The sequence below is a fragment of the Muscardinus avellanarius genome (genome assembly GCF_963383645.1).
Source record: "Muscardinus avellanarius genome assembly, chromosome: 20".
NCBI lineage: Eukaryota > Metazoa > Chordata > Mammalia > Rodentia > Gliridae > Muscardinus > Muscardinus avellanarius.
Genome location: NC_137806.1, coordinates 8,700,004 through 8,726,755, shown reverse-complemented (window position 1 = coordinate 8,726,755; position 26,752 = coordinate 8,700,004). Strand labels below are relative to the sequence as shown.

At 42.7% G+C, this 26,752-nt stretch overlaps 1 protein-coding gene across 2 annotated transcripts in view; it reads right to left on the bottom strand.

Annotated features, from left to right (window-relative positions):
- Positions 1 to 8,922: 8,922 nt before the first annotated feature.
- ACBD5 (acyl-CoA binding domain containing 5) overlaps positions 8,923 to 26,752 on the bottom strand; it is a gene marked incomplete at its 3' end in the record, with an annotated part of 37,719 nt that continues 19,889 nt past the window's right edge. For both annotated transcript variants that reach the window (XM_080717105.1, XM_080717106.1), the window contains 4 exons: positions 22,152 to 22,258; positions 18,092 to 18,359; positions 16,183 to 16,383; positions 8,923 to 9,059 (listed from right to left, as the gene is read on the bottom strand). In XM_080717105.1, the coding sequence (XP_080573231.1) occupies positions 8,923 to 9,059; positions 16,183 to 16,383; positions 18,092 to 18,359; positions 22,152 to 22,258 (713 nt within the window). The remainder of the gene's footprint in view (positions 9,060 to 16,182; positions 16,384 to 18,091; positions 18,360 to 22,151; positions 22,259 to 26,752) is intronic.

Genomic DNA, 26,752 nt, shown 5'->3' with positions numbered 1-26,752 from the left:
TCTCAGCCTCCCAAGCACTGGGATCATAAGCGTGCGCCACCATGCCTGGCAGAGATCATCTGATTTTTAATAGTGATGCCTGAACACAGACTCTAATTTATGAATACCCAGGAAAGATTATGTGCAGCCCACAAAGTAAATGTGGTAAAGATTCTTCTAGCAATCTTGTACTACCTGGCATGGGAATTCAGTGGCTAATAAAAGATCAACTTACCCTAACATTTGAAATTCACTCCTGGTTTTTATTCTTTCTCATATTTAATTTATTCTTTTTTTATTATTCCTTTGTGGTGCTAAGGATTGAAACCAGGGGCATTCTACTGCCAAGCTACACCACAAAACCAATTTTATTTTTTATTTGAAAACAGGGTCTTGTTAAGTAGCCGAGAGCCTTGATAAGTTGCTAAGGTTGGCTTAGATCCTGCACTCTTCCTGTCTCAGCCTCCCAGTGCTGGGATTACAGGTGTGTACCATCATACCTAGCTTCATAATTAATTTAGAAAACTAAAAAATATCCATTTATAAATCTGATCTCATCACAACTGTACCTTGAAAAGCAGCTTATATTTCTCTATGGGAGATAATCAGATAAACATTACTAAACAATAATTAATAACTTAATGTCCTTCAAGTTCAAAGGCGGGTAAATCTATGTATGCTACTTATAATCCAGCTGAGATTAATTATTCAAGTATCAGCAATATTAGTCCTTAAAATGTTATCATTTGTGTGGTGCAAAAAATATATATGTATATATACACAAACCAAACTACTGGACCACAAAAAAAGAAATGTAATCATCGCAAACTAGGGCTTCCTTGTGAACGCCACATCCATCTTGTCCTGGGGTCATCCGGGCCCAGCAGTCTTCTTGACATTTTCTTCAGTTCAGTTTTCTTTAAAAAGAAAGTATAAACCAGTTTCCTGTGAGTATAAGTGCAACCTGAATACAAAACGCATCCATACCAAAGGACTGTCTGAGAGATAACATAAGAGCATTCAAATTAAAGAGAAAAATCTAAAATTACAAATGGTCCTTACAAATGGTCCTTCCGATCATTATTAGTGTGTGTGTGTGTGTTTTAATTTTACTGGGGACTGAATCTAGAGGCATTCTATCTACCTTTGAGCTACACCCCTATTCCTATTTTATTTTTTAATCTCAAACAGCGTCTCGCTATCTTACTGAGAATCTTGCTAAGTTGCTGAGGCTGGCTGCGAACCTACGATTCTACTGTCTCGGCCTCCCATGTGCTGGGATAACAGGCATGCACCAACATGCCCAGCTATCCTTCTGAAATTAAACCTTAGCCTGATAGGAACGATCTAACTGCAGGTGTTAAAATCATATTGTGTGTGTGTGTGTGTGTGTGTGTGTGTGTGTGTGTGTGTGTGTGTGTTACCGAGAATCAACTGAACCCAGGGGCATTCTATCTCACTGCACGTGCTAAAAGTGTGTGTGTGTGTGTGTGTGTGTGTGTGTGTGTGTGTGTGAGTGTGAGTGAACCCAGGGGCATTCTATCTCTGAGCTACACCCCTAGCCCTATTTTCTTTTTTATTTTGAAACAGAATCTCATTAGGTCGTGGAAGGCATCACTAAGATGCTGAGGCTGGCTGCAAACCTGTGATCCTCCTACTTCAGCCTCCCAAGTACTCAGAGTAGAGGTATGAGCCACCATACCCACTTTAAATAATTTAAATTCACATTTCTCCTGTCAGGTATGTAGAACATGACTGTGACCCCAGTGCTTGGGAAACTGAGGCAGAATTGCAGATTTGGGGCACACAGTAACTTAGGAAGATCCTAAAAATAAAAAATAAGTTAGGGGTAGGAGTATGTCAGAAGTCAAATGCCCCTGGATTAAATCCCCAGTACAACAAAACAAACTTGCATTCCTCTTCTCTTACTTTCTAGATTCTCTTCCTTTTCTAATTGGCTGCTCTACAACTGAGATGTAGGGGAACTGTTTTACAATTTTATCTGAATGGAAGAAACATGGAAACAAAAAGCGTGACCACCAGACTCTTCATTTAATAAGCATACATTTGTGTCTGTCATTTTTCAGGCACTGTGCTGGCCCTGGGGGACTCAAAGATAAATAAAGCGGGCTCTGGGCCCCAGAAGCACTCAGTTCAGCTTAGGGTACGAGGACACATATAACCCAAACCTGGAGAGATCTATGTATCGCATGATGGCTGTGACGGCAGAGAACAAGCTACCATCTAAGGAAGCCCGTGAGCATGAGCTCCCCAAACCACATCTAATCTGAGCCCGTGGCAGGGTCGCTGCTCTGACACCTCTACCCCCACCAGCACCCTCCATGCCAGATGCCTGGGGCTCACCTTACAGTCCCTGCTCCCTGCACACGCTCTTGTACAACTCCCTTGGCAGGTGACACTTAAAACAATCAGATCATTCCTTACACTTTGTAGAAATCCTCTTAGGCACGCCTCTGTGACAGAGGTGACATTTTAAATAATCAGATCAATTTTCCCCTGACGGGAGTTCCCTGCAGCGGAAGGAAAACAGGCTCCCGGAGGCCAAGGATTGAAATGGCTGGCAAAGACAAGACAGGCGTGGGTGGTTCCAGAGACAAACTGCCAGCGTGAGCTCCAGCAGAAAGAGGAGCTGTGGGCGCGGGACACGTCAATACCTATCAAGAACAAGAAGCCGGGCATGGGGCGCACGCTTGGAATCCCAGCACTCTGTAGGCGGAGACCGGAGGATCATGGTTCACTGACAGCCTCAGCTACTTAGCGAGGCCCTTCGCAACTCAGTGAGACCCGGTTTCAAAATAAAGAATAAAAAGTAGGGCTGGGGGTGCAATTCGGAGGCTGAATGCCCCTGGGTTCCATCCCCAGTACCACAGAAAATAAAAAATAAAAAAAGAACAAGAGTGAGGGAGACTGCTACACAAAGTGCTTCGCAGACTTGCAAAAGGGGAGACAACCTGACCTCTGAACCCTCAGTCTTCAAAAGTAACAGAATAAATACAGATCATTATCTTCAGAACTTTGTAATATTTTTTCAGGCATGTGTATGTGTATGTTATATAAGAGGGGATCAAACCCAGGGTATTCTACCTCTGAGCTACCCCCCAGCCCTATTTTTTATTCTTTATTCTGAAACAGGGCCTCACTGCGTTGCAGAGGGCCTAAGTAGCCGAGAGTGGCCTTGATCCTCCTATCTCAGCCTTCCAATGGCTGAGATTACAAGCATGCACCACCACACCCGGCTAGTCACAGGATATTAAACACAGGGATGTTCTACCACTGAGCTATACTGACCCTTCTAACTTTTTTTTTTTTTTAAAGTACCACACCCTGGACTCAAAGCTGTGATCCTCCTACCTCAGCCTCCCACATGCTGGGATTATAGTGTGCAACTATGCTGGCTAAAATTTTTTTTCAGGCTTCTAATGGTGTGTGTGTGTGTGTGTGTGTGTGTGTGTGTGTGTGTGTGTGTAAAAGAGAGAAAGAGAGAAAGACTTGAAAAACGGAAGGTTTAGTATGATATGGAAGAAAAGTCACAGAAAACAACAGAGCAGGGAAGGGGGAACAGGAACCCTGCGCCTGACTCTGTGCCACTGCCTTCTGCCCCTAAAGCCAAAGAACCTTTCCTTCAGACAACTTCCCCCTTCTCAACCAGTTTGCATTTATTATATCTTGCCTGAAGGCCCACTTTCCCCAAGGAAACCACTTAAAAATCTGGGCACGCTGAGAAGAAAAGTGGTTAGAGACATCCTCTCTTTCAAAGTAAGCGTTTAAGAGATGTCTTTTGGCATTAACAGTCTGCTTTCAGGATTTAACTCATGCTTAAATATTATTATTATTATTACTACTGCAGTGCTGCAGATCAAACCAGGATCATGTGCATGGTAGGCAGGCACTCTGCCACTGCCAGACGCTAATGGTTAATTTTAACAGTTATCAGGCCCAATAGTGGAGTGCAGATGGTACAGAGGACGGTGGTCAGGGTGTTTTTGTGTGTGTGGTGCCAGGGATCAAACCCACAGCGTCCTGTATGCTGGGTAAGTGTTCTACCACTGAGCTATATCCTCAACCCCAGGATCCATCATCATCATCATCATTAGTTTGGTACTAGAGACTGAACTAGAGACATTGTACCTCTGAGCTACACTCCCAGCCCTTTTTAATTTTTTAGTTTGAAATAGGGTCTCACTAAATTGCTGACACGGGTTTGAACTTGTGATCCTCCTGTCTCTGCCTCCCAAGTACTGGGATTATAAATGTGCCACCATGCCCAGCTCAGCCTTGGCAATTTAGTGAGACCCTCAGAAATTTAGCAAGACTCTGTCTCAAAATAAAAAGTAAAAAGGGCTGAGTGTGTAGCGTAGAAGTAGCATACCCATAGGTTCAATTCTATACTAGAAAAAAATCCAAGCAGCAAATCCTAATCAGATTTCTAGGCCTTTCGATTAATCTCCAACACAGACTCTTGTCTTTTCCAAACCAAATACACTCCTCTCTAGTCTTCATTCCTTTAACTATCAGATTAAAAATTGCTAAGCAGTGGCAGATTAAATGTTGCCCAAATCTTCTCCAGGCTACAATTTATTTCCTTATCAAATATGCCTTTATCTTCAACCCTAGTCAGTCTCCCTCACACATGAGTAAACAAGATGTTAAACACCAAACCTCATCAAAACAGTTGCTGCCAGGCATGTTGGCGCACGCCTGTAATCTCAGTACTTAGAAGGCTGAGACAGGAGGATCCCAGGTTTAAGGACAGCCTCAGCAAGCAGTGAGACTCTGAGCACCCTAGCAAGACCCTGTCTCAAAATAAAAATAAAGCCTGGTGTGGTGGCGCACGCTTGTAATCCCCACGCTTGGGAGGCGGAGACAGGAGGATCGCACAGGTTCGAAGCCAGCTGCGCGCGCTGGCTTAGGAGACCCTGTTTCTAAAAATAAAAAAGTATAAAATAGCTCTGGGAGTGTAGCCCGGAGGTAGAAGGGCTTCCAGGAACCCCAGTACCACCAAAAATAAAAATAAAAATAAAATAGGGCTGGGGGTGTAGCTCAGAGGTAGAATGCCCCTGGGTTCAATCCCCAATACTACCAAAAAAAAAAAAAAAGTTGCACAGTGCAAAATAATTTGCAATTTGGAAGGATCAAATAAACACTCAGTGGAAAACTTGATAAAGATTCAGTAATAATGAAATAAAAATGTAAAAATGCTACGGAGAAACTGTAAATTACTGAAATGGGCACAGGAGAAATGGTGGACAGCTTTTTAGTAGCAAGAACATTAAAAAAAATGTGAAGAAAAACTCCAATTTTCTGTACCTGCTGAAACATATACTTTACTTTTTTGTTTTGTTTTGTTTTTGTGGTAGTGGGGATTGAACCCAGGGATATTCTGCCCTTGAGCTACATCCCCGGCAATTTTATTTTTTATGTTGAATAGGGTCTCACTAAATTGTCAAGGCTGTTCTCAAATTTGAGATTCCCCCTTCTCAGCCTCCCAAGTACTGGGATTACAAGTGTGTGCCACCATGCCTGGCTATACTTTGTTTTAAGTATTTTTTAATTTTTTTATGGTACTGGAGATTGAACCCAGGGGCATCTTACCTGAGATAAACCCCCAGCCTTATGTTTGTTATTTTGTGATGTTGGAGATTGAACCCAGGGGCATTATACCTCCAAGCTTGTACATCCCTGGCCCAAATTTGTATTCTTTAGTTTTTTATTTTTTTTGGTGGTACTGGGGTTCCTAGAAACCCTTCTACCTCCGAGCTACACTCCCAGACCTATTTTTATATTTTTGGAAACGGTCTCTTAAGCCAGCGCAGCTGGCTTTGAACCAGCACAATCCTCCTGTCTCTGCCTCCCAAGCGTGGGGATTACAAGCGTGTGCCACCACGCCCGGCCGTATTCTTTATTTTGAAACAGGGTCTCATTAAGTTGAGGAGGGCCTCACTAAGTAGCTGAGGCTGGCATGAATGATGATCCTTCTGTCCTTGCCTCCCAAATGCTGGGATTACAACTATGCGCCACCATGCCCTGCTCCTATGTTATTTTTAATTTGGAAGCAGGGCCTCCCTAAGTGGCTGAGGCTGGCTGTGAGTCTGTGACCTTCCGTCTCAACCTTTCAAGTTCTAGGATTGCAGGTGGCTCTGTTTTTCATCTTTATTAAAGTGATAAGCTACTTCAACCTTAAGCATAACATAATTAATTTAATTTTAGGGGGTTTTGTCCTACACCAAATGTTTCTACCCTCCAACTCTGGGTGCGGGTGTGTGCAAACATGCATGCACACACACATGTGAATGTGTGTGTGTGTGTGTGTGTGCACTACTGGGGATTGCCAACCAAAGGGCATTCTACCTTGGGCTATACCTCAGCCTGATTTTATTTGTTATTTTAAAACAGGGTCTAAGTTGCTGAAGCCGGCCTCGAACTTGTGATCCTCCCGGTCAGCCCCCTACGTACTGGAGTTATAGGCATGTACCACCATGCACCAACTCCTAACTTTCTACAAAGGAAATATAAAAATAAGTCTTGAAGGTTGGGGATATAGCTCAGTGGTCAGCACTTGCCCTTAGATGTATGAGGCTAGGATTCGATCTCCAGCACCACACACACAAAAATACACTACAAAATATGCAGACACCTACATATACTTATTTTGGTGTTGCGGATTAAACTCAGGAATCAATCTACCCCTGAGCTATACCTCCAGCCCTTTTAAGTTTTTGTTTTTGAAAAAAGGTCTCACTAGTTTGCTGGGGATGGTCTCAAACCTGTGATCTTCCTGTCTCGGCCTCCTAGACACGGGGATTACAGGCGTGCGCCACCACACCAGCTGATGCTCAGCCTCCTAGACATGAGGATTACAGGCATACGCCACACCAGCTAACGTGTATTTTTAATGTTACTGTACCTCATTGCTTAAATCTAGCATTACTACATGTTGAGAAAAGCTTTTTTGCCCCTCCTATTGCTAGAGATACTAGAATTTAAAATACTGGACAGCACCAGACCTGATATCACAGGAGAAACTGAAAATGTACAAAAGAATAAAAGATTTAAATTAGGGTCTCTATCCACTTTATTTACTTACTGTGGCACTGGGGATCAAACTCCAATCCTCATCCATGCTAAACAACTTACTCTACCACTGATCTGCATCCTCAGCCCAAGGTTATTATCTAAACAATGAACACATATTCAAATGGACTTAAAAAGGGGTCGGTTGTATCCTTCTGAAATTCTACTGGAGTTCCCAGTGGGCAGTGAGTTCAGGAAAACGGACCAGATGCCTAAGTTGCTCATCTGTTATCATGAACCACACTCTGTGAACACGGACAGAGAAGATGGGAGACCAAATGATTCTCCTAGTGCCAGGCGCATTTCATTCATCTGGAGCACTTCAGAGTGCTGCTTCGGCCGGGCGCGGGGGCCCACGCTGCTCATCTCAGAATTCGGGAGGCTGAGACAGGAGGGTCCGGGTTTGCGGACAGCCCCAGCTACTTAGTGAGGGTCCTTGTAACTCAGCGAGACCCTGTTTCAAAATAAAGAATAAAGCCGGGTGTGGTGGCGCACGCTTGTAATCCCAGTACTTGGGAGGCTGAGACAGGAGGATCGCACAGGTTCGAAGCTAGCCTCAGCTACTTAGTGAGGCTCTCAGCAACTTAGTGAGACCCTGTTTCCAAATAAAGTATAAAATAGGCCTGGAGGTAGAAAAGCCCCTGGGTTCAACCTCCAGTACAAGAAAGAAAGAAAGAAAGAAAGAAAGAAAGAAAGAAAGAAAGAAAGAAAGAAAGAAAGAAAGAAAAAGAAAAATGGGGCTGGGGTGTGGCTATGAGGTAGAATGCCCCTGGGTTCCATTCCCAGTATCACAAAAATAAAAATAAAAAGAAGAGTGCTGCTTCTCCCTTTTATGTATGAATAGATGGGTTTGTTATTAAATTTAGTGATTAGAAATTTGGGTTCTCTGGTATGCCGCTGTGGTGGCACACGCTTTTAATCCCCGCGCTTGGGAGGCAGAGACAGAAGGATCGCCCAGGTTCAAAGCCAGCCTCGCTGGCTTAAGAGACTGTTTCCAAATAAAATATAAAATAGGTCTGGGAATATAGCCTGGAGGTAGAAGGATTCCATCCCCAGTACCACTAAAAAAATTAAGAAAGAAATAAATTTGGGTTCTCTGGTAAAGGAAAAACACACAGATAATTTAAACTCGGATTTTGGAAAATATGTGTATACTGCACACGGCTGTGAGAAGCCCTATTGCTTTACTATCTGTTGTTAATTCACGGGAGATCGAGATGGAACACTGAAGACACCATCAGTAAAACCACTAGAGAAGTTATGGTCCAGGTGCCCACGGGGTCCAAAAAAAGAGCACTTTCTGCATTTAAGGGTTTTCTTGAACAGAAGCGTTTTGGCCTCAAGTTATTCCTCGCACAGGTTGTGAGCACTTCTAGGGATTCCAATCTGCTATCCTCAGACCTACTTAAGTTATCTCCTGCCACCCTGAACCTCAAATTAAAATAATCCCTAATTCTAGACACAGGTGGTCACTTTGGGTGAAATTTTTCTGGAATGTTGATGTATGTGAAAGGCGGAAAGCAAGCAAAGGCAGGTATCATTTGGTTGCCTATCCACTGTCCTTTGTATCAGCAAAGGGCCCCAGATAAGGGGCAGACTTTAAAAGCACTGTTTCCTCATAAGCCATGAAACTCTAAGAAGCACTCGGTCATTTTCTTATTGTAAGTCAAAGGAGTACAAATCATCAGACGTTTCCACTCCCAGGAGAGCTGGAGTACGGGGATCAGTAGAGAATGGTCAGTTTGACATTTATCTATACAACAGATCCGTCCCCTTGACTGCTGCTGCGGAAAGCTACTCTCCATGGGTTACAGAAATTCATAATCCACTTCCAGTTACAAAACTAGAGAATTACCTTCTCCTCCTTTGATAATATAAATGCACCAACCACTGGACAATAAAAGGCCACAGGACAGCGAAGGTCAGGGCACCAGGAGACATCTCGAAGGGCCACCACGACGGCCTCTGGAAGACAGAGCAGCTGGTCACTAGCCTAGTAAAGACTGCACTGTGGGTCTGAAAGCACATGGACTCATCATTTTGAAAATACAGACCTGCTAATGAGAGAGAGAGAATGAGAGAGAGAGAGAGAGAGAGAGAGAGAGAGAGAGAGAGAGATAGTTCAAATATAAATACACACAAAACAAATATTCAACGTCACTGCTCTGAAGGACAGATTTAATTTGAAAAGACTTAAGGATCTGATATAACCTAAATATAATGTAACTTATTTAAAGCCCTGATACTTATATTTGAGAAAAAAACTTTTTCTTACCTGTGGGGACTGATTACTGGTCTGCAATGCTGAGGATTTTTCCTGTGAATGTAAATGAAAGTTACTTACCCAGGACAAAATGAAAAGAACATATTGCAATTTTTCTATTTCCTATTAAAAAAAAAAAAGCCTAAAATAGCCAGGTGTGGTGGCACACACTTGCAATCCCAGCATTTGGGAGGCTGAGACAGGAGGATCATAGGTTCGCAGACAGCCTCAGCTACTTAGTAAGGCCCTTTGCAACACAGTGAGACCCTGTTTCAAAATATAAAGAATACAAAAAGTAGGGCTGGGGGTGTAGCTCCAAGGTAGAAGCCCCCTGGATTCCAACTCCAGTACCCCCCCCCACACACACACACACACAAACAGGACAGCCTCAGCAAACTAGAGACTCTGTTTCAAAATAAAAATTTTAAAAAGGGCTCGGAGTATAGCTTGGAGGTAGAATACCCCTGGTTCAATCTCCAGTGTGAGACAGAGAGACTCATACACACACACACACACACACACACACACACACACACAGGAAAGTTTCTTCACTTATTATAATTTTAGAGAAATTGAATGAATATTAATGAGATCATTCATTCACCCACTCAATAAATGTTTACTGAGCACCTCTTATGAACTAGTCAGCATTCTGGACACGAAAGATACAAGAAGGAGCAAAATGACAGATATTACAGCCCTAACAGAACCTCTACTCCAGTTTAGGGAGAGTAATAAGTAAAAGGTGGTAAAATACACAGCACATCAAGGGGTGATACATGCCATAAAGAAAACTAAAACAGGGAAGAGGAGCGCCATGTCAGAGGAAAGCAGGCTTGCAATCATGTTTTTGGTTTGTTTGTTTTGCAGCGATGGGATCAAGCCTTGCACATGTTAGGCAAGCATCCTACTACTGACCTCGAGCCCGAGCAAGCACTTGTGAGCAATTTTAAACTGAGTTGTCCATGAAGGCTCAAGATTGTGGCTGAGTTGATAGTCTTCCATATAGAAGTAATAGCAAGTTCAAAGACCCAGGGTGGGATGGAGCCTACCAGTAAGTTCAAGAAACAACTAGAAGGTTATAGTGATAAAGTGAGACCAAAACAAAGTGGAGCAGAAGGAAGGCGGGCTTTTAAGTTTCTTATGTTGCGAGTTGTGGTACTGCCTTGGAGACATGATGATACAACCCAGAAACGCACCAGTGGCCTCCTTCAGTATAAGTGTAATCAAGGGCAGACTTAAAAAATCTGGCTCCTGGTATCTAATGACCTATCCAAGGTCACATTAGTTTGGAACAAAACTCAAGGTGATCAAACTCTAATTACACAGACACAAATAACTATCATCATTACTATTATTATTATTATTATTATTATTATTATTATTATTACTATGGGTGTACTGAGGATTGAACCCGGGGCATTTTACCTCAAAGTTACATCTCCAGCACTTTTTGTTCTTTAGTTTTTGCGTGTGTGTGTGGGTCTGGGGATGGAACCCAGGGGCATTCGACCTCCGAGCTACAGCCCCTGCCCTATTTTTTATTCTTTATTTTTGAAACCGGGCCTCACTGAGTTGCAGAGGGCCTCACTAAGTAGCTGAGGCTGGCCATAGACCTGCGGTCCTCCTGTCTCAGCCTCCCAAGAACTGGGATTACAAGCATGCACTACCACACTGGCTGACCCTATTTCACAACAAAAAATAAAAAGGTCTGAAGGTGGAGCTCAGAGATAAAATGCTCCTGGGTTCAATCCTAAGTACCATCAATAAAAAGAAAAGAAAAGAAAAGAGGATTACTGGTCACTGCTGCACTGTGACACTGGAGACCTAACCAGGCAAGACACAAGTTTGGCAAGCGCCCTCTACTGAGCTACATTCCCAAGCCCACAGTCCCACCATGTTACCTGAAATGGTTTTTTTTTTTTTTTTTTTTGCAGGTCTGGAGATGGGACCCAGGGACATTAGACCTTCGAGCTACACTACCTGCCCTATTTTTTTATTATTTATTTTGAAACAAGGTCTCACTAAGTTGCGGAGGGCCCCACTCACTAAGTAGCTGAGGCTGTTCTCGAACCACGATTCTCTGGTCTCAGCCTCCCAAATGCTGGGATTACAAGTGTGTGTGTGCCACCACGCATGCTATCTGAAATTTATTTTAAAAGAAAAAAATCTCATACAATATAGAGTATCCCTAACCAGAAAATCTGAAACCCCAAACTCTTTGAGCACCTTCCTGAGCGCTGACAGAATGCTCCAAGGTTTTGGATCTGGGAGTCTTTCCAGTTTGGGATTTCAGGATTATCGATACTTAAACGCAAAGTCTATGGACATATTCCAAAATCCAAGAAAATTCTGAAATGTGAAACACTTCTGGTCCCAAGCATTTAGAATAAGGGCTATTCAACCTGTAGTCATTGTTGCAAAGTAGTAGTCATTATATGCAAAAAGAAAACCACTGAAGGAGGCCCTCCTGAGGTTGGGGGTACCCAGAGGGAACCAGACCACCCCATCCCCAGACGTCCTCTGGCGCGACTCAGACCGACAGCACCCAGCTCCAGGTGGGCTGGGCCTTCAACCTCTGAGGCAGCTGTGGGGAGGCTCCATCACACGCCCCGGTGGTACATACAGAAACACAGCCTGACCCAAGGCCACCCGCCAGGTCAGTGCTCAGCCCAGGAGCCCAGCTGACCTGCGCCAGGGACTGCCAGCCTGCTCAGCCTCCCTCTGCTTTTGTATCCTTTGCCTAGGAAAGTATCTGCTACATATCCATTCAACAAATACTGATGAATGAATCCACAGAAACAGCTTACAAAAAATAATTCACCTCGGGCACCTTTCAGCAGAAAGCGTACTAATTATATAAGAAATCAAGAGACTGGCCAGAGGCCTTGCTCTGCTGCTAGTTAGCAAGTCCTCTCAGTTCTTAGCTTTTTTGAGGAGCTCAGTTTTCTTGCGTTCTACAATATGCTACCTACCCTTCGGCCATCAGTTAATTTCTGATGTGCCGTCCAAATACACTGTGCAAATTTTATCAAGTCCTTATCATGTCAAATCTTTTTTTTTTTTTTAGTGCTGGGGATTGAACCCAGAGCCTCATGCATGTTAAACACCAGCTCTACAAATTAGCTACAGGCCCCCAAATCTTTATTTAAAAGGTTTTAGGAGATGGGCGTGGTGGCGCACGCTTGTAATCCCAGCATTGGGAAGGCTGAGAAAGGTGGATCCGGGTTCGCGGACAGACTCGGCTACATAGTGAGGCCCTTTGCAACTCAGTGAGACCCTGTTTCAAAATAAAGAACAAAAAATAAGGCTGGGGGTATAGCTCGGAAGTAGAATGCCCCTGGGTTCCCCCACCCCAGTATCGAAAAAAAAGGGGGAAAAAAATAAAAATAAGAATAAGACATTGTCGGGACTTCCAGGAAGATGGTGACAGAGAAAAGCGGGGCTTACAAGCCCCGCTAACAACCAATCTCTATTACTACAAAATCAGCACCTTTCATAGTCAGAAAACACCATCAGCAGAGAAACAAAAAATGTAATTACAAGGCACAGAGAAAAAGAGGGCTGGAAAAACGAGACACCAGAAAGAAACCAGACCGCAGTGCTGCGGCCGGAGCAGCGGGCGGCGGGTGCCATCTTTCCTTGCAGCACCAGGCCCCAGAGAAGAGGGAAACTCAGAACGGAGCTCAGAGCCACAGAGGAGATATGCCGGCCTCACACCCGAGGACAGAGCAGCAGCGCCTTACTGCCGGTGGCAGCGGCGAGTTCACCGGACGGCTCCAGACGAACGCACTCAACAGCCCACCAGGCTCCAGAGAGGAGCAGCGGACAGTGAGCCGAGGTGAGCCGCTGCGGAACAGCCGGGCAGGATTCAGCAGATTTTTCAGCGCAGGGAGCATCTAAAGCTCCCAGTGGCTGGGCTCAGCACACCCTACAGGGACTCAGAGGAGAGCTCAAAACCAGAGAAGAAATACGCCAGCCTCACGGCTGAGGGCGTGGCAGCAGCGCCATATTGCCACCAGCAGCAACAGCAGCAAATTCACCGAGTCCACTACAGCTCCTTCGGCACACTCAACAACAGTGAGTCAAATTGCGGCCCCTAGAGGATAAATCCCAGTACTGCAATCCCAGGGACTTGACAGAGTGGGGGAGTGGCAGTGGCAGAGATATCACTCCATAGGAGAACGCCCAACCTGACACCCCCCATGGTCTAAAGCAGCCTCGTTTGACTCACTGGGTCTGAGACTCTGCCATACAACCCAGTAAACGAGTAGTGGGGACTGAGATACCACAGACTCGAGATCCAGAGCACCTTAAGTGAAGTCGTAGTGACCCAAGGGAAGAACCCAGAGAAGGTACAAACTTCTGAAATCATGGGAAAGAGAAATAACAATGGAGCAATGAATGCCCACAACCCCACAACATCAGAACCCGATAAAACAGAAATTTAGAGATTTCTAGGAGATCAAATCAGGAAAATAACTGTAGAAATAATAGAGCTGTTTCGAAAAGGTTTCGAAAAGAATTCAGAGAGAGCCAAAAAGAGATGAAGGATGCAATTAATGAAGTAAAGTCCTCAACTCAAAGTACAAACAACCGATTAGACCATATAGAGAATAGAATCTTGCTCTTAGAAGATGATCACTCCAAAAATGAACGCATAGTTTCTAATTTAGAAAAAAAAATCCGACAGCAGGAATCTGACATTGAAGAAATATGGGCCCATTTTAAGAGAGCTAACCTAAGAATAATTGGAATAGAGGAGGGAAAAGAAGGTGAAACCAAAGGGATCAACAATCTCTTCAAGGAAGTAATAGCAGAAAATTTTCCAAACATAGAGCAAGAGGTTGATACACAGGTCCAGGAAACTTATAGAACCCCCTTTAGACAAGATCAGAGAAGAGGATCCCCACGCCACATAATTGTCAAAATGACCAATGTGGAAGCCAAGCAGAGAATCTTAAAGGCAACAAAAACAAAGGGCCAAGTGACATTCAGAGGCAAATCAATTAGAATCACTCCAGACTTCCCAAACCAAGTCATGAAAGCCAGAAGGGCTTGGAGTAACATATTCCAAACTCTGAAAGAAAACAACTTCCAGCCAAAAATTTCCTACCCAGCAAAACTTTTTACCAAATTAGATGGGGAAATAAGAAGCTTCCACAACAAACAGAAACTGAAGGAATTTATGTCTTCAAAACTAGCGCTAGAGAAAATACTCAAAGAGATTATCTACAAAGAAGAATTAGGTAACACACACCAGAACCAGAGAAACAAGATTTTCCATCCAACAGACAACTAAGATTGGTTATCTGTGGAGATTCATTATTTATGTTAGTCTTTTACCTATCTCTAAATTGTATTGTTTGCTTTTATTGTTGCTAATTTTTAGGATTTCAAGTTGGAATATTAATATACCTTCAGATATAGCATTTGGAAATATTTTATCCCATTCTATCAGTAACTTTTTAACTCTGTTTACATTGTCTTTGGATATACAATTTTTTTTTTTTAGGGAGTTTGTTTACCCTTTTGTTGCCTGTGCCATTGAAATCATATCCAAGAAATCACTGTCAATTTCAATGTTGTGAGGTTTAATGACCCAGATTTTCTTCTAAAGGTTTATAGTCTTAAGATTTATATTGAGGTCTTTTATCTATTTGGAGTTAATATTTGTATATGGTGTTAGGTAAGGGTCCAATTTTATTCTTTTTCATGTAATTATTATTTTTCAACAATAATTAGTTAAAAGATTATTATTTCCTCCACCAAATGTTCGTGGAAACCTTGTCAAAAATAACTTGACAATATATGGAAGAATTTATCTCTAGGCTTTTATTTAACTTCAATGGTTTATATATCTGCCTTTAGAACAGTACTACACTGTTTCAATTATTGTAGCTTTACGTGGTTTGAAATCAGAAAATATACATCTTCTAGCTTTGTTCTTTTTCGAGATCGTTTTGGGTATCTAGAGTCCATATTCCATATTAGGATAGATTTTTTTCTGGAAAATAAATAAATAAATGTATGATAGTTTCACCTAAAAAAAAAAAAAAAAGAAAAAAAGAAAAAAATATTCTCTGGTAAGAAAGAAACCAAAAAGAAATATTGAAATGTTATCTTTAAGTCCTCAAAGCTTGGTATCAGACAAATGAAACTGTTCTGAGAGATTATCATTGTTAATTTTGGATAAATTGCTATAATACTAGATGTCAACCACTAAGCCAAGCATGGGAAGGAGGGATGGGGAGGGAACGGGGTGGGGATCGAGTGGGGGCTAATTGGGAGATGTGTGCATGCATGTCTACAAAAGTTTTTTTTTATCCCATTATGATGTATGAATACAGTGCACCAATAAAAAAGTAAAAAAAAAAAAAAAAGAATAAGACAATGTCATTTTGTTTATTTAAAGCATTACTTTTTATGTGGGAGGCTGAGACAGGAGGACTGCAGGTTTTTGTCCAGCCTCAACAACTTAATGAGACCCTGTTTGAAAATAAAAAAATAAAATAAGGTTAGGGGTATAGCTCGGAGGTACAACGCCCAGGGGCTTAATCCCCAGTACCATAAAATATAAAAATTAAGAATTAAAATAAAGCATTACTTTTCCTGATTTAATTTTCATTTGTTGTACTTAAAAAAAATTAACTGGGTTTAATCTTCTCATCTCAAATTTTTCTTTTTTTGGTACTAGGAATTGAGCTATACACTCCGAGCTATATGTTATCTACTTCCAAGCTATACACTAGCACGAGCTTATTTTTGATAACTAAATGGCCACGGAAGGTTTCATTTTCCTTTTATTTGGTGTCCTACAAAAAATACGGCAAGGCAAAGCAGGGCACCAACCTGCGCGGCGGCCAGGCTCTCCAGCTTCTGCAGCCGCAGCAGCACGCTCTGCATATCCTCCTGCAGGCGCAGCAGCACCACCGCTATCTGCTCCTGGAGGCCGCGCGCGCTGCGCTCCGGGCCCCCGCGCTCACCGTCGCCTCCGCTGCCCACCTGCCGGCCCTTGCTGCCCTCGCTGAAGTGCGGCACCCTGTGACCTGCGGAGAGAGGACAGGATGGTCCCTTAAATGCACCTTGCACTGTCACACGTGCTATCATCCCTGTTCTCCATTTTTAGCTTTAAATGATCTCATCTGGTGAGGCCCTCTGCAACTTGGCGAGACCCTGTTTTAAAATAAAGAATAAAAACTAGGGCTAGGCGTGGAGCTCAGAGGCAGAATGCCCCTGGGTTCCATCCCCAGTGCTGAATAAAGAAAATTATCTCTTCTGGCCAGGCATGGTGGCACATGCTTGAAATCCCAGTACTTGGGAGGCTAAGACAGGATGATTGTGGGTTTGCAGCCAGCCTCAGCTACTTAGTGAGGCCCTCTGCAACTTACTGAGACCTTGTTTCAACATAAAGAATAAAAAAATAGGGCCAGGAATATTTGGAAGGTAGAATGCCCCTGGGTTCAATCCCTAGTACCTCAAATAAATAAATAAATAAATAAATAAATAAATAAATAAATAAATACTCTCTCCTGACTAAGTGGAAGGGTATGGAAGAGAGAAAATATTCAAGCCAGGCATGGTATCGCAAACCCGGAATCCCAGTACTCTGGAGGCTAAGACAGGAGAATCACAGGTTCATGGCCAGTCTCAGAAACTTAGCAAGGACCTCAGGAACTTTGTGAAACCCTATTTCAAAAAAAAAATTTTTTTTGGTATTGGGGATGGAAACCATGAGCATTCTACCTGTGAATTATACCCCCAGCCCATTTTTTTTTTAATTCTCTATTTTCAATCAGGGTCTCTCTAAGTTCCAAAGAGCCTCACTAAGTATCTGAGGCTGGCCATGAATCGTGATCCTCCTATCTCAGCCTCCAAAATGCGTGCACCACCACTCCTGGCTTCAAAAACTTAAAAATAGAATAAAACAGGGTGTAGCTGAGAGGTAGAATGCCCTGAGTTCCACTCTCAGTGCCTCAAACAAAGATGAGAATTTATCAGATGTTGAACAATGTTCACTTTACAGATAACCTTTGTATACTGGACATTCTAGTGCTTCTGTCCAGAACTCCTCTGCTTATTATTATTATTATTATTAGTAGTAGTAGTAGTAGTAGTACCAGGGAATGAACCCAGGAATGTTCTACATCCAAGCTACAGCCCAACCCACCCACCTCCTTCCTTCCTTCCTTCTAGAAATGGAACCCAGGGACCTTCTCCCTCTGGGCTACACTTCCAGACCTTGTGTGTGTGTGTGTGTGTGTGTGTGTGTGTGTGTGTGGTGAAACACAAAATTTTTATTTCATTCTACCTCCGAGCTACACCTCCAGCCCTATCTTTTATTCTTGGTTTTGAATCAGGGTCTCACTGAGTTGCAGAGGGCCTCACTCCTAACTGAGGCTGCCTGTGACCCTGGATCCTCCTGTGTTGGCTTTCCAAATGCTGGGATTACAAGCATGTGCCACCATGCCCGGCTCAGACCTATTTTATTTTTTATTTGGAGACAGAGTCTCCTTAAGTTGCTGAGGCTGGCTTCAAACCTGTGATCCTCCTATCTCAGCTTCCCAAATACGAGGATTACCACCATGCCTAGCTTTATTTACTTTTTAATTCTGAAACAGGCTCTTGCTACACTGCTGAGGCTGGCCTCGGACCTGCAATCCTCTGTCTCAGCCTCCCCAGTACAGGCATGGACCAGCTTAGAACATCCCTCTTTCAGCAATCAGTCTGTAGCCAGGGAAAGGGCAGTGTACACACCTCGCCCTCTTCTGACATTAGTGAACTCCTCACTGTCTGCACCTCGCCTCTCTCGGTGCGGCGCCCCGCTGTTACTCGTGCCGTCCTCTCCTCCGCGCTTAACTTCGCCTTTTCCTTCAACTGGTACCACCTGCAGGCTCCCGATGGCGCCGTTTCCAGGAGCGACACGAACATCTTCAGGAAAACCACAATTTCCCAAGGGCTGATTGGGATCACCACCCAAGTAACACTGAAATCGTTCACTGTTTGATGTAAAGCTGTCTAAAGACTACAAATTTAAAATGACACTTCGTTAAAAGCTTTAAATATCAGTTATGTGCCAGAAAGCTTTCATAGTAATAAAAATTCTGTTTTTCTGAAATGCTCTTTTATTAATGAAAACATTATTTTGTGGGGGCATCAGGAGTGCACTGCAGATTGAACCAAGAGTCTTCTGCCTCTGAGCCGTACTGCTAGAGCTTCAGAGTTTTTATTTTGAAACAGATTCTAAGTTGCTGAGGGCCTTGCCAGGTTGCTGAGACTGACCCTGAACCTATGATCCTCCTGTGTTACACTCCTGAGAAATATTCTTTTTTCTAAAAAATGTCTTCAACTAATATTCAGGGGGGAAAAAAAGGATATAATCGATTTCATCTATGAGCAAAGAAACAAGAAGTTTTGGCAGTGAACTGGTCTAACGAGTCAATCATATATGCATGTAAATCGCGCTCTTTATGGGGAGGGTGTATTGGGGATTGAACCTGGGGGCATTCTACCTCTGAGCTACATACACCCAGCGTGTGTGTGTGTGTGTGTGTGTTGCTAGGGATTGAATCCAGGGGCATTCTACCTCTCAACTATACCCTACCCCTATTATGTATGTATGTATGTATGTACGTACGTACGTATGTATGTGTGTGTGTGGTACTGGGGATGGAACCTAGGTGCATTCTACCTCTAAGCTACACCTCCAGCCCTATTTTTATTTTTATTTTTTTTTGTGGTACTGGAGTTCCTGGAAACCCTTCTTCCTCCGGGCTACACTCCCAGACACCTATTTTTTATATTTTATTTGGAAACAGGGTCTCTTAAGCCAGCGAGGCTGGCTTCGAACCTGCATGATCCTCCTTTCTCCGCCTCCCAAGCGCAGGGATTACAAGTGTGTGCCACCACGCCTGGCGCTCCAGCCCTATGTTTTATTCTTTATGTTGAAACAGGGTCTCGCTGAGTTGCAAAGGGCCTCACCAAGTAGCTGAGGCTGTCCTTGAACTGCGATCCTCCTGTCTCAGCTTCCCAAATGCTAGGATTACAAGCGTGCGCCACCACGCTTGGCTCTATTCTTTATTTTGAAACAGGGTCTCACTAAACTGCAGAGGGTCTCACTAAGTAGCTGAGGCTCTCTGAGAACCTGGATCCTCCTGTCTCAGCTTCCCAAGTACTGAGATTACAAGCATGCGCCACCACACCTGATGAAACATATAAATCTCTATGCTTATCTTAGTTACTATACTAAACTCTAGGCATATTATGAGACAGTAGACCTGCCTACAAAAAGCTTACAGCCTTAGTAATGGACTCGCAAACGATTACATCACTTGGCAAGTGATGTAATATGAAAAGGAGGGACAAATGCTACCACAGCTCCCAGGAGGGATGCCTAACCCTGCTGGGGTTCGGCGGTGGCCCTGTCAGGAGAGAGGGAACCTGCAGGCCAGACAAACACAAAGATGGTGGTGCTGGGCAGGAAAGGGGGAGGGACCTGACATTCTAGAAGGAGCGGGAGGCCAGTGTGGGCTCAGCGAGGGCCTAGCAGGAAGGTGCTGACACCCCCAGCTGCGAGGGAGAGAAGAGCCAGTGGAACAGCCCCACTTCAGCCCATCACTGGTCCACAGAGAAAGCAGGGCCAGGTTCCAGCAGCACAGAGTTGCTGAGGTGGACCCTGGTTAAGAAGCTTTCACCAGCATTTTATAAAGAAAAATTATTTGAAGAGAAAGTGAAAAGGCTTTTTATAAAATCTGGGTTTTCCATGAAGACGACTTTCAAGGTGAAGATACCATCTATGTCATGTTGGATTTAGGAATAGAAAGTATTTGAAAGTTTTGGGAATGCTTCTTGATGACATTAATTTAAGAACACGTTACTGGAAAACATGCTAAAATGTAAAATGGAGTTAACTTAGAAGGTGTTTAAATATGAAAATATTTTAAAGAGCTAGTGAGGAAAATGATTGTAATTTAAAATCCTAATCCTATACCATCACCACCCTTACTTGTCAGACTCACTCTTCTGTAGCTATTTATTATAGAATCAGAATTTTTGTGCTAGAAGAGACCCTAGGGATATGATCTAGATAGTCTACACACACACACACACACACACACACACACACACACACACACACACACACTTTATCTCTCTCTCTCAAGCTCAAAGAGACTGAGACATGATGAGGTTATATAATAAAGCAGCAGAGGCAGAATCCAACCTTGTCACCCAATCAAATGTGTACTAACACCCCAGCGCCTCTCTCTACCATGCTTCGGAAAAGATGGTACCTAACACTTCCCGTTTCTACAGTTTCTTTACACTTCTGATCTAGTAATTGGTGAATACAGCACACTAAGGAAAGCATTAAATTCAGAAAAAATGCAAAGTGGTAAATAGAGATGGGGAAGTATTAGAGATGTAGGCTACATGGATGTGAATGGAAGTACATTCATTTACATTTGACTGATTTTCTGCCATGTAAGTTTATGCTGCCATGTTTATATCTGTGGAAGTTTATTTAAATGCAAAATAAACCCAGTGAAAATGCAAACAAATAAAATCTAACCTGGGTTTGTATCACTAGTCAGCTGCTTTTTTCACGAAATTAAGCTCATTCTGTTTGCCCTCCTTTTAATTATTCATCGCATCAGTGCTACTCACTTATGTTTGACTTAATAAATACTGTATTCATGTGTTTTTAAAATGTAAGAAAACTAAGAAGTAGACTCAGTTGCATTACAAAATAAAAAGGGTGAGAACAGAAAATCTTTCTTTTCATCTTCTTCTTCTTTTGTTTTTGGTGGTACTGGGGATTGAACCCAGAGGCATTCTACCTCCAAGTTATACCCCTATCTTGATTTTATTTCTCATTTGGCAACAGGGTTGCTCCAAGTTGCTGAAGCTGGCTTTGAACCTGTGATCCTCCTGTCTCAGCCTACACAGTACTAGGATTACAAGAGTGTGCCATCGTTTAGTTAAAATCTTTTATATCAAAGAGGCAAAAGTTGAGTTTCTATAAGACACAATGACCTCTATGAGAACAAGGGTAGAAGAAAAAGTAGGAAAAAGATGTAAAAATGCCAGACAGAAATACAGTTGTCATAACCTCTCCCCCCATTTTCAGAAAAAGATGCCTGGTATGGTGGTCCACATCTATAACCCTAGTACTTGGGAAGCTGAGACAGAGAGATCGTGGTGTGTCAAGGCCAGCCCCAGCAACTTAGCGAGGCCCTCAGCCATTTAGTGAGACCCCATTTCAAAATAAAAAGTAAATTTAGAGCTGGGGATACAGCTCAAAGGTAGGATGCCTCTGGGTTCAATCCCCAGTGCCAAAAAAAAAAGTTGTTGAAGAAGAAAATAAATGTCTTCATGTTTTTTTTTTTTTAATTTCTGTTCTTATACTGACTTAACTGAAAATAAAAGATTATTTCCACTAAAAAATTAGTTCAGTGAATTATAATCAATGTGAAGAATAGTTTCAATAGTTTAAAAATTATGTAATTTTCTTCTTTAATCAATGTTTCAAACATGAGGATGAGCATAGAGTTATCCTAAGCATCCCCACCTCACCTCTCCCAGAACACTCAGAAAAATACACATTTTATAAACAGTAAGAGAATATTTAAACAGTATTAACTTTGAATATTCTAGAGTTGTGTATATTTTTAATTCACAAAAATATGAATGTTTAAACATGGTAGAGGTATGTTTTCAAAGTGATAAGTAGCATGTACATCTGCTATTAACAGAAGTTATGCAGTGAATTCAAACAGACCACTTTGAAAACTTACCAATCATAAAATGTCATTTTTACCTCTTCTTGTCCAAACTGCTCCATAGAATCACAGTACACTTCACTGTCTGAATCACTTGTCAAATGCTGAATTCCTGAAATATCTTCAACATGATCATCATTTACATCTAGATATGAACAAATGGCCGAGGGCATCATTATTCTAATAGACGTGCATTCCGCTTTCAAAATTCATCAGCTCTATATATTACGTTTATACTGAGAAACTGAATTACCAAGTCATATTTTTGTGTGTGCACATGGTACTGGGGGCTGAAGACAGGGGCATTCTACCTCTGAGCTACACTCCCAGCCCTATGATATTATTTATCTGAAAAAGGTTTCAGTTGTTGAGCATCTCAGGAAGTTGCTGAGGCTGGCAGTGAATCTGAGATCCTCCTGTCTCAGTCTCCCAAGTACTGGGATTGCAGGCATGTACCACCAACACCCAGCTCATACTTTTTTTTTTAACTTACCAAAACTTTAAATTAATTAATTAATTTATTTATTTATTTATTTGTGGTCCTGGGAGTGGAACACAGAGGCTTCCTACTTTCAGGCTATACTCCTAGACCTATTTTATTTTATTTTATTTATTTATTTATTTTGCAGGTCTGGGGATGGAACTCAGGGGCATTCAACCTCCGAGCTACACCCCCTGCCCTATTTTTTATTCTTTATTTTGAAACTGGGTCTCACTGAGTTGCAGAGGGCCTCACTGAGTAGCTGAGGCTGTCTGTGAACCGTGATCCTCCGGTCTCAGCCTTCCAAATGCTGGGATTACAAGTGTGCGCCACCACGCCCGGCTCTATTTTACATTTTATTTGGAAACAGGATCTCACTAAGTTGCTGAGAGCCTCACTAAATAGCTGAGGCTGGCTTTGAACTGGCGCCATCCTCCTGTCTCAGCCTCCCGAGCACGGGAATTACAAGTGTGTACCACCACGCCCGGCTCAAAACTTTAAATTTAATTGATAGTTCTTATTTGAAAATATCACAGCTGGGCATTGTGGCACATGCTTGTAATCCCAGCATTTGGGAGGCTAAGACAGAAGGATTGAGGTTCTCAGACAGTCTCAGCTACTTATTGAGGCCCTTTGCAACTCAGTGAGGCCCTGTTTCAAAAAAATAATAAAAAATGAGGCTAGGGGTGTAGTTTGAAGGTAGAATGTTCCAGGGTTCCATTACGTAGTACCGCAAAAAAAAAAAAAAAAAAAAAAAAAAGAAATCATCACAAAGTATTTTATCTTTGGAGTCTATGAAGACACTGTCCTAACGAAACTTTAGAAAACTTAATAACTTTATAAAAGAAACCAACTACCCACTGAGCTAGGAGGACTAAATCTGTGCTGTAACTGTGCAAATTTATTGTTACACTAAGAAATGATGTTTCTTCATTTCTGGACTGAAATTGTATCAATGTTAACAATTCACCATATATATACCCTAGGATATGAAAAGACTCTTAAGTTATCTAGCTCACTGGAGAACAAAGGCATCATAGAATCAGAGGTGAAAAGAAACATCAGCAATAAAAGTATAAATTCCAGATATTTTATTTATTTATTTTATTTTTTTGTGGTACTGGGAATGGAACCCAGGGACATTCTATCTCCAAGATATTCCCCCAATCCTATTTCTATCCTTTATTTTTAAACAGGGTCTCAGTAAGTAAGAGAGGCCTCACTAAGTAGCTGAGGCTGGCCGTGAACTTGCAATCCTCCTCAGTCTCCCAAGTACTGGGATAGTAAGCAATGTGTGACCCTGCTTGGCTCACAGATTTTATTTTAAAGTGCCATATGATAACACAATAAAAATATCTTTCAATACAAATGCCAAAGTTATAATCCTAATTCACTGTCTTTCAGAGCTTTTTTTTGTGTGTGTGCGGGGGGGGGGGTCTGGGGGTAGAACCCAGGGGCATTTGACCTCCGAGCTACACCCTCTGTCCTATTTTTTATTCTTTATTTTGAAACCGGGTCTCACTGAGTTGCAGAGGGCCTCACTAGGTAGCTGAGGCTGTCCGCGAACCGCGATCCTCCGGTCTCAGCCTCCTGAATGCTGGGATTACAAGCGTGTGCCACCATGCCCAGCTCTTTCAGAGCTATTAACCCTTATAATATTAATAAACTCCAAGCTATCAGAAATAAGAGTTTGTTTGTTTGTTTGTTTATTTATTTTGGGTACTGGGGATTGAACCAAGGCGCTTTCTACCTCTGAGCTATACTATCAGTACCAGTCCTCTTTTATTTTATTTTGAAACAGGGTCTCACTAGGTTGCAGAGGGTCTCCTTAAGTTGCTGGGGCTGGTAGCAAATCTGTAATCTCCTGTCTGAGCCTCTAGAGTGTTGGGATTACAAGTGTGTACCACCATACCCAGTTCAATCAGAGATTTTTTTTTTTTTTTCGGTACTAGGGATGGAACCCAGGGGCATTCTACCTCTGAACCACACACTGGCCCTGTTTTTTATTCTTTATTTTGAAACAGGGTGTCACTGAGTTGCAAAGAGCCTCACTAAGTAGCTGAGGCTGTCTGCGAACCAGGATCCTCCTGTCTCAGCCACCCAAATGCTGGGATTACAAGCGTGGGCCACTAAGACCAGCTCAATCGGAGATTTAAAAATTTTTACACTGTTACTGCTGGGTACAGTAGTACACACTTGTAATCCCAGTACTTGGGAGGCTGAGACAGGAGGATCACAGATTCGAAGCCAGCCTCAGCAACTACTGAGACTCTCATCAACCTAGTGAGATCCTGTTTCAAAATAAAAATAAAATAGGGAGCCGAGCATGGTGGCGCACACTTGTAATCCCAGCATTCGGGAGGGTGAGATTGGAGGATTGCAGTTCGCAGACAGCCTCAGCTACTTAGGCCCTCCGCAACTTAGTGAGACCCTGTTTCAAAATAAAGAAGAAGCTGGGCGTGGTGGCGCACGCTTGTAATCCCAGTGCTTGGGAGGCTGAGACAGGAGGATCACACGGGTTCGAAGCCAGCCTCAACTACTTAGTGAGGCTCTCAACAACTTAGTGAGACCCTGTTTCAAAATAAAGTATAAAATAGGTCTGGGAGTATAGCCCAGAGGTAGAAAGCCTCTGGGTTCCACCCCCAGTACCACCAAAAAAAAAAAAAAAGAAAACACAAAATAAAGAAGGGTAGTAGTTCAGAGGTAGAATGCCCCTGGGTTCCATTCCCAGACCCACAATAAATAAATAAATAAATAAATAAATAAATAAATAAATAAATAAATAAAATAAAATAGGGCTGGGAGGTGTAGCTAGGAGGTAGAATGTCCCTGGGTTCAATTCTCAGTACCACAGAAACACTCACTCGGTAAGTTTAAAAGCTGGCCAAAGACGTCTTTAGGAACAATACCTGGCTGAGAACAGACAGCAGTTTTTCCAGTTTGCTCCTGGTTCTGAGCTCTAACTTTCACTTCTTCACCACCTCTTCCACTTGGGGGCGCACTGGCCTGGATGCCTTTCTGGCTCTCCTGAACAATGGCGTCTTTGTCGTAGCCATTCCTGACGACTTCCAAGCGCTGGCAGTCTGCTGATTTCTTTGTGGCTTGCTTCTCTTTTAAGAGAATGGAGAGATTCAGGACGGTCCACAGTAAGTCGACACTGCACATGAAGTTCACATTTTTACTAGTCATTGCACTAACCTACCATAACCCCTTCAAGTGTAGCCTAGTAGAATCAGAGACGATGGGGTGTTCCATGAAAAAGGGTTTATTATATGCTGGGAGTTCACCCAAAAACTATGTGTTGGCTTTTAAAGTATTCTGGTTCCCTGTGAATCTTTAAAAAGTTTTATTTTTTTATTTCTGTGGTACTGGGGATTGAATCCAGAGGCATTCTATCCCCAAGCTACACCTCCAGTCCTATTTTTTATTCTTTATTTTAAAACAGGATCTCACTAAATTGTGGGGGGGCCTAAGTAGCTAAGGCTGGTCTTGAACCTGGGATCCTCCTGTCTCAGCCCGGCTAAAATTTGCTTTTAAAAATAATCTTGAGCCAGGTGTGGTGGCGCACGCTTGTAATCCCCACGCTTGGGAGGCGGAGACAGGAGGATCGCGCAGGTTTGAAGCCAGCTGCGCGCGCTGGCTTAGGAGACCCTGTTTCTAAAAATAAAAAAGTACAAAATAGGTCTGGGAGTGTAGCCCGGTGGTAGAAGGGTTTCCAGGAACCCCAAACCACCAAAAATAATAACCATCATCATCTTGAGGTCCTTACACTTTCTCAGGCAGAGGCAAACTGACCCAGCGAGGAGATCTAGCACTGCAAAGGGGTCTACAAAAGTGATAAAAAGATCATTAAAGATTGGAAAGTGGAGGCAAAGCTAAGTTATACCGTTTTGTTAGTGTTTCTCTATGCCCCCTTTATAAAAGAGTCTTCCCAGCCGGGCCAGGTAGCATACACTTATAATCCCAGGACTTCGGAGGCTGATTCAAGAACAGCCTCAGCAACCTAGTGAGACTCAGCACCTTAGCTAGACCCTTTTTCAAAACAAAAATTAAAAAGGGCTGGGGTGAGGCACAGAAGTAGAATGACTGTTGGTTCGTTTCCAATACAAAAGTAATAAATAGTCTTCCCGTGAACTACTCCTAACAAGGCTCCACAAA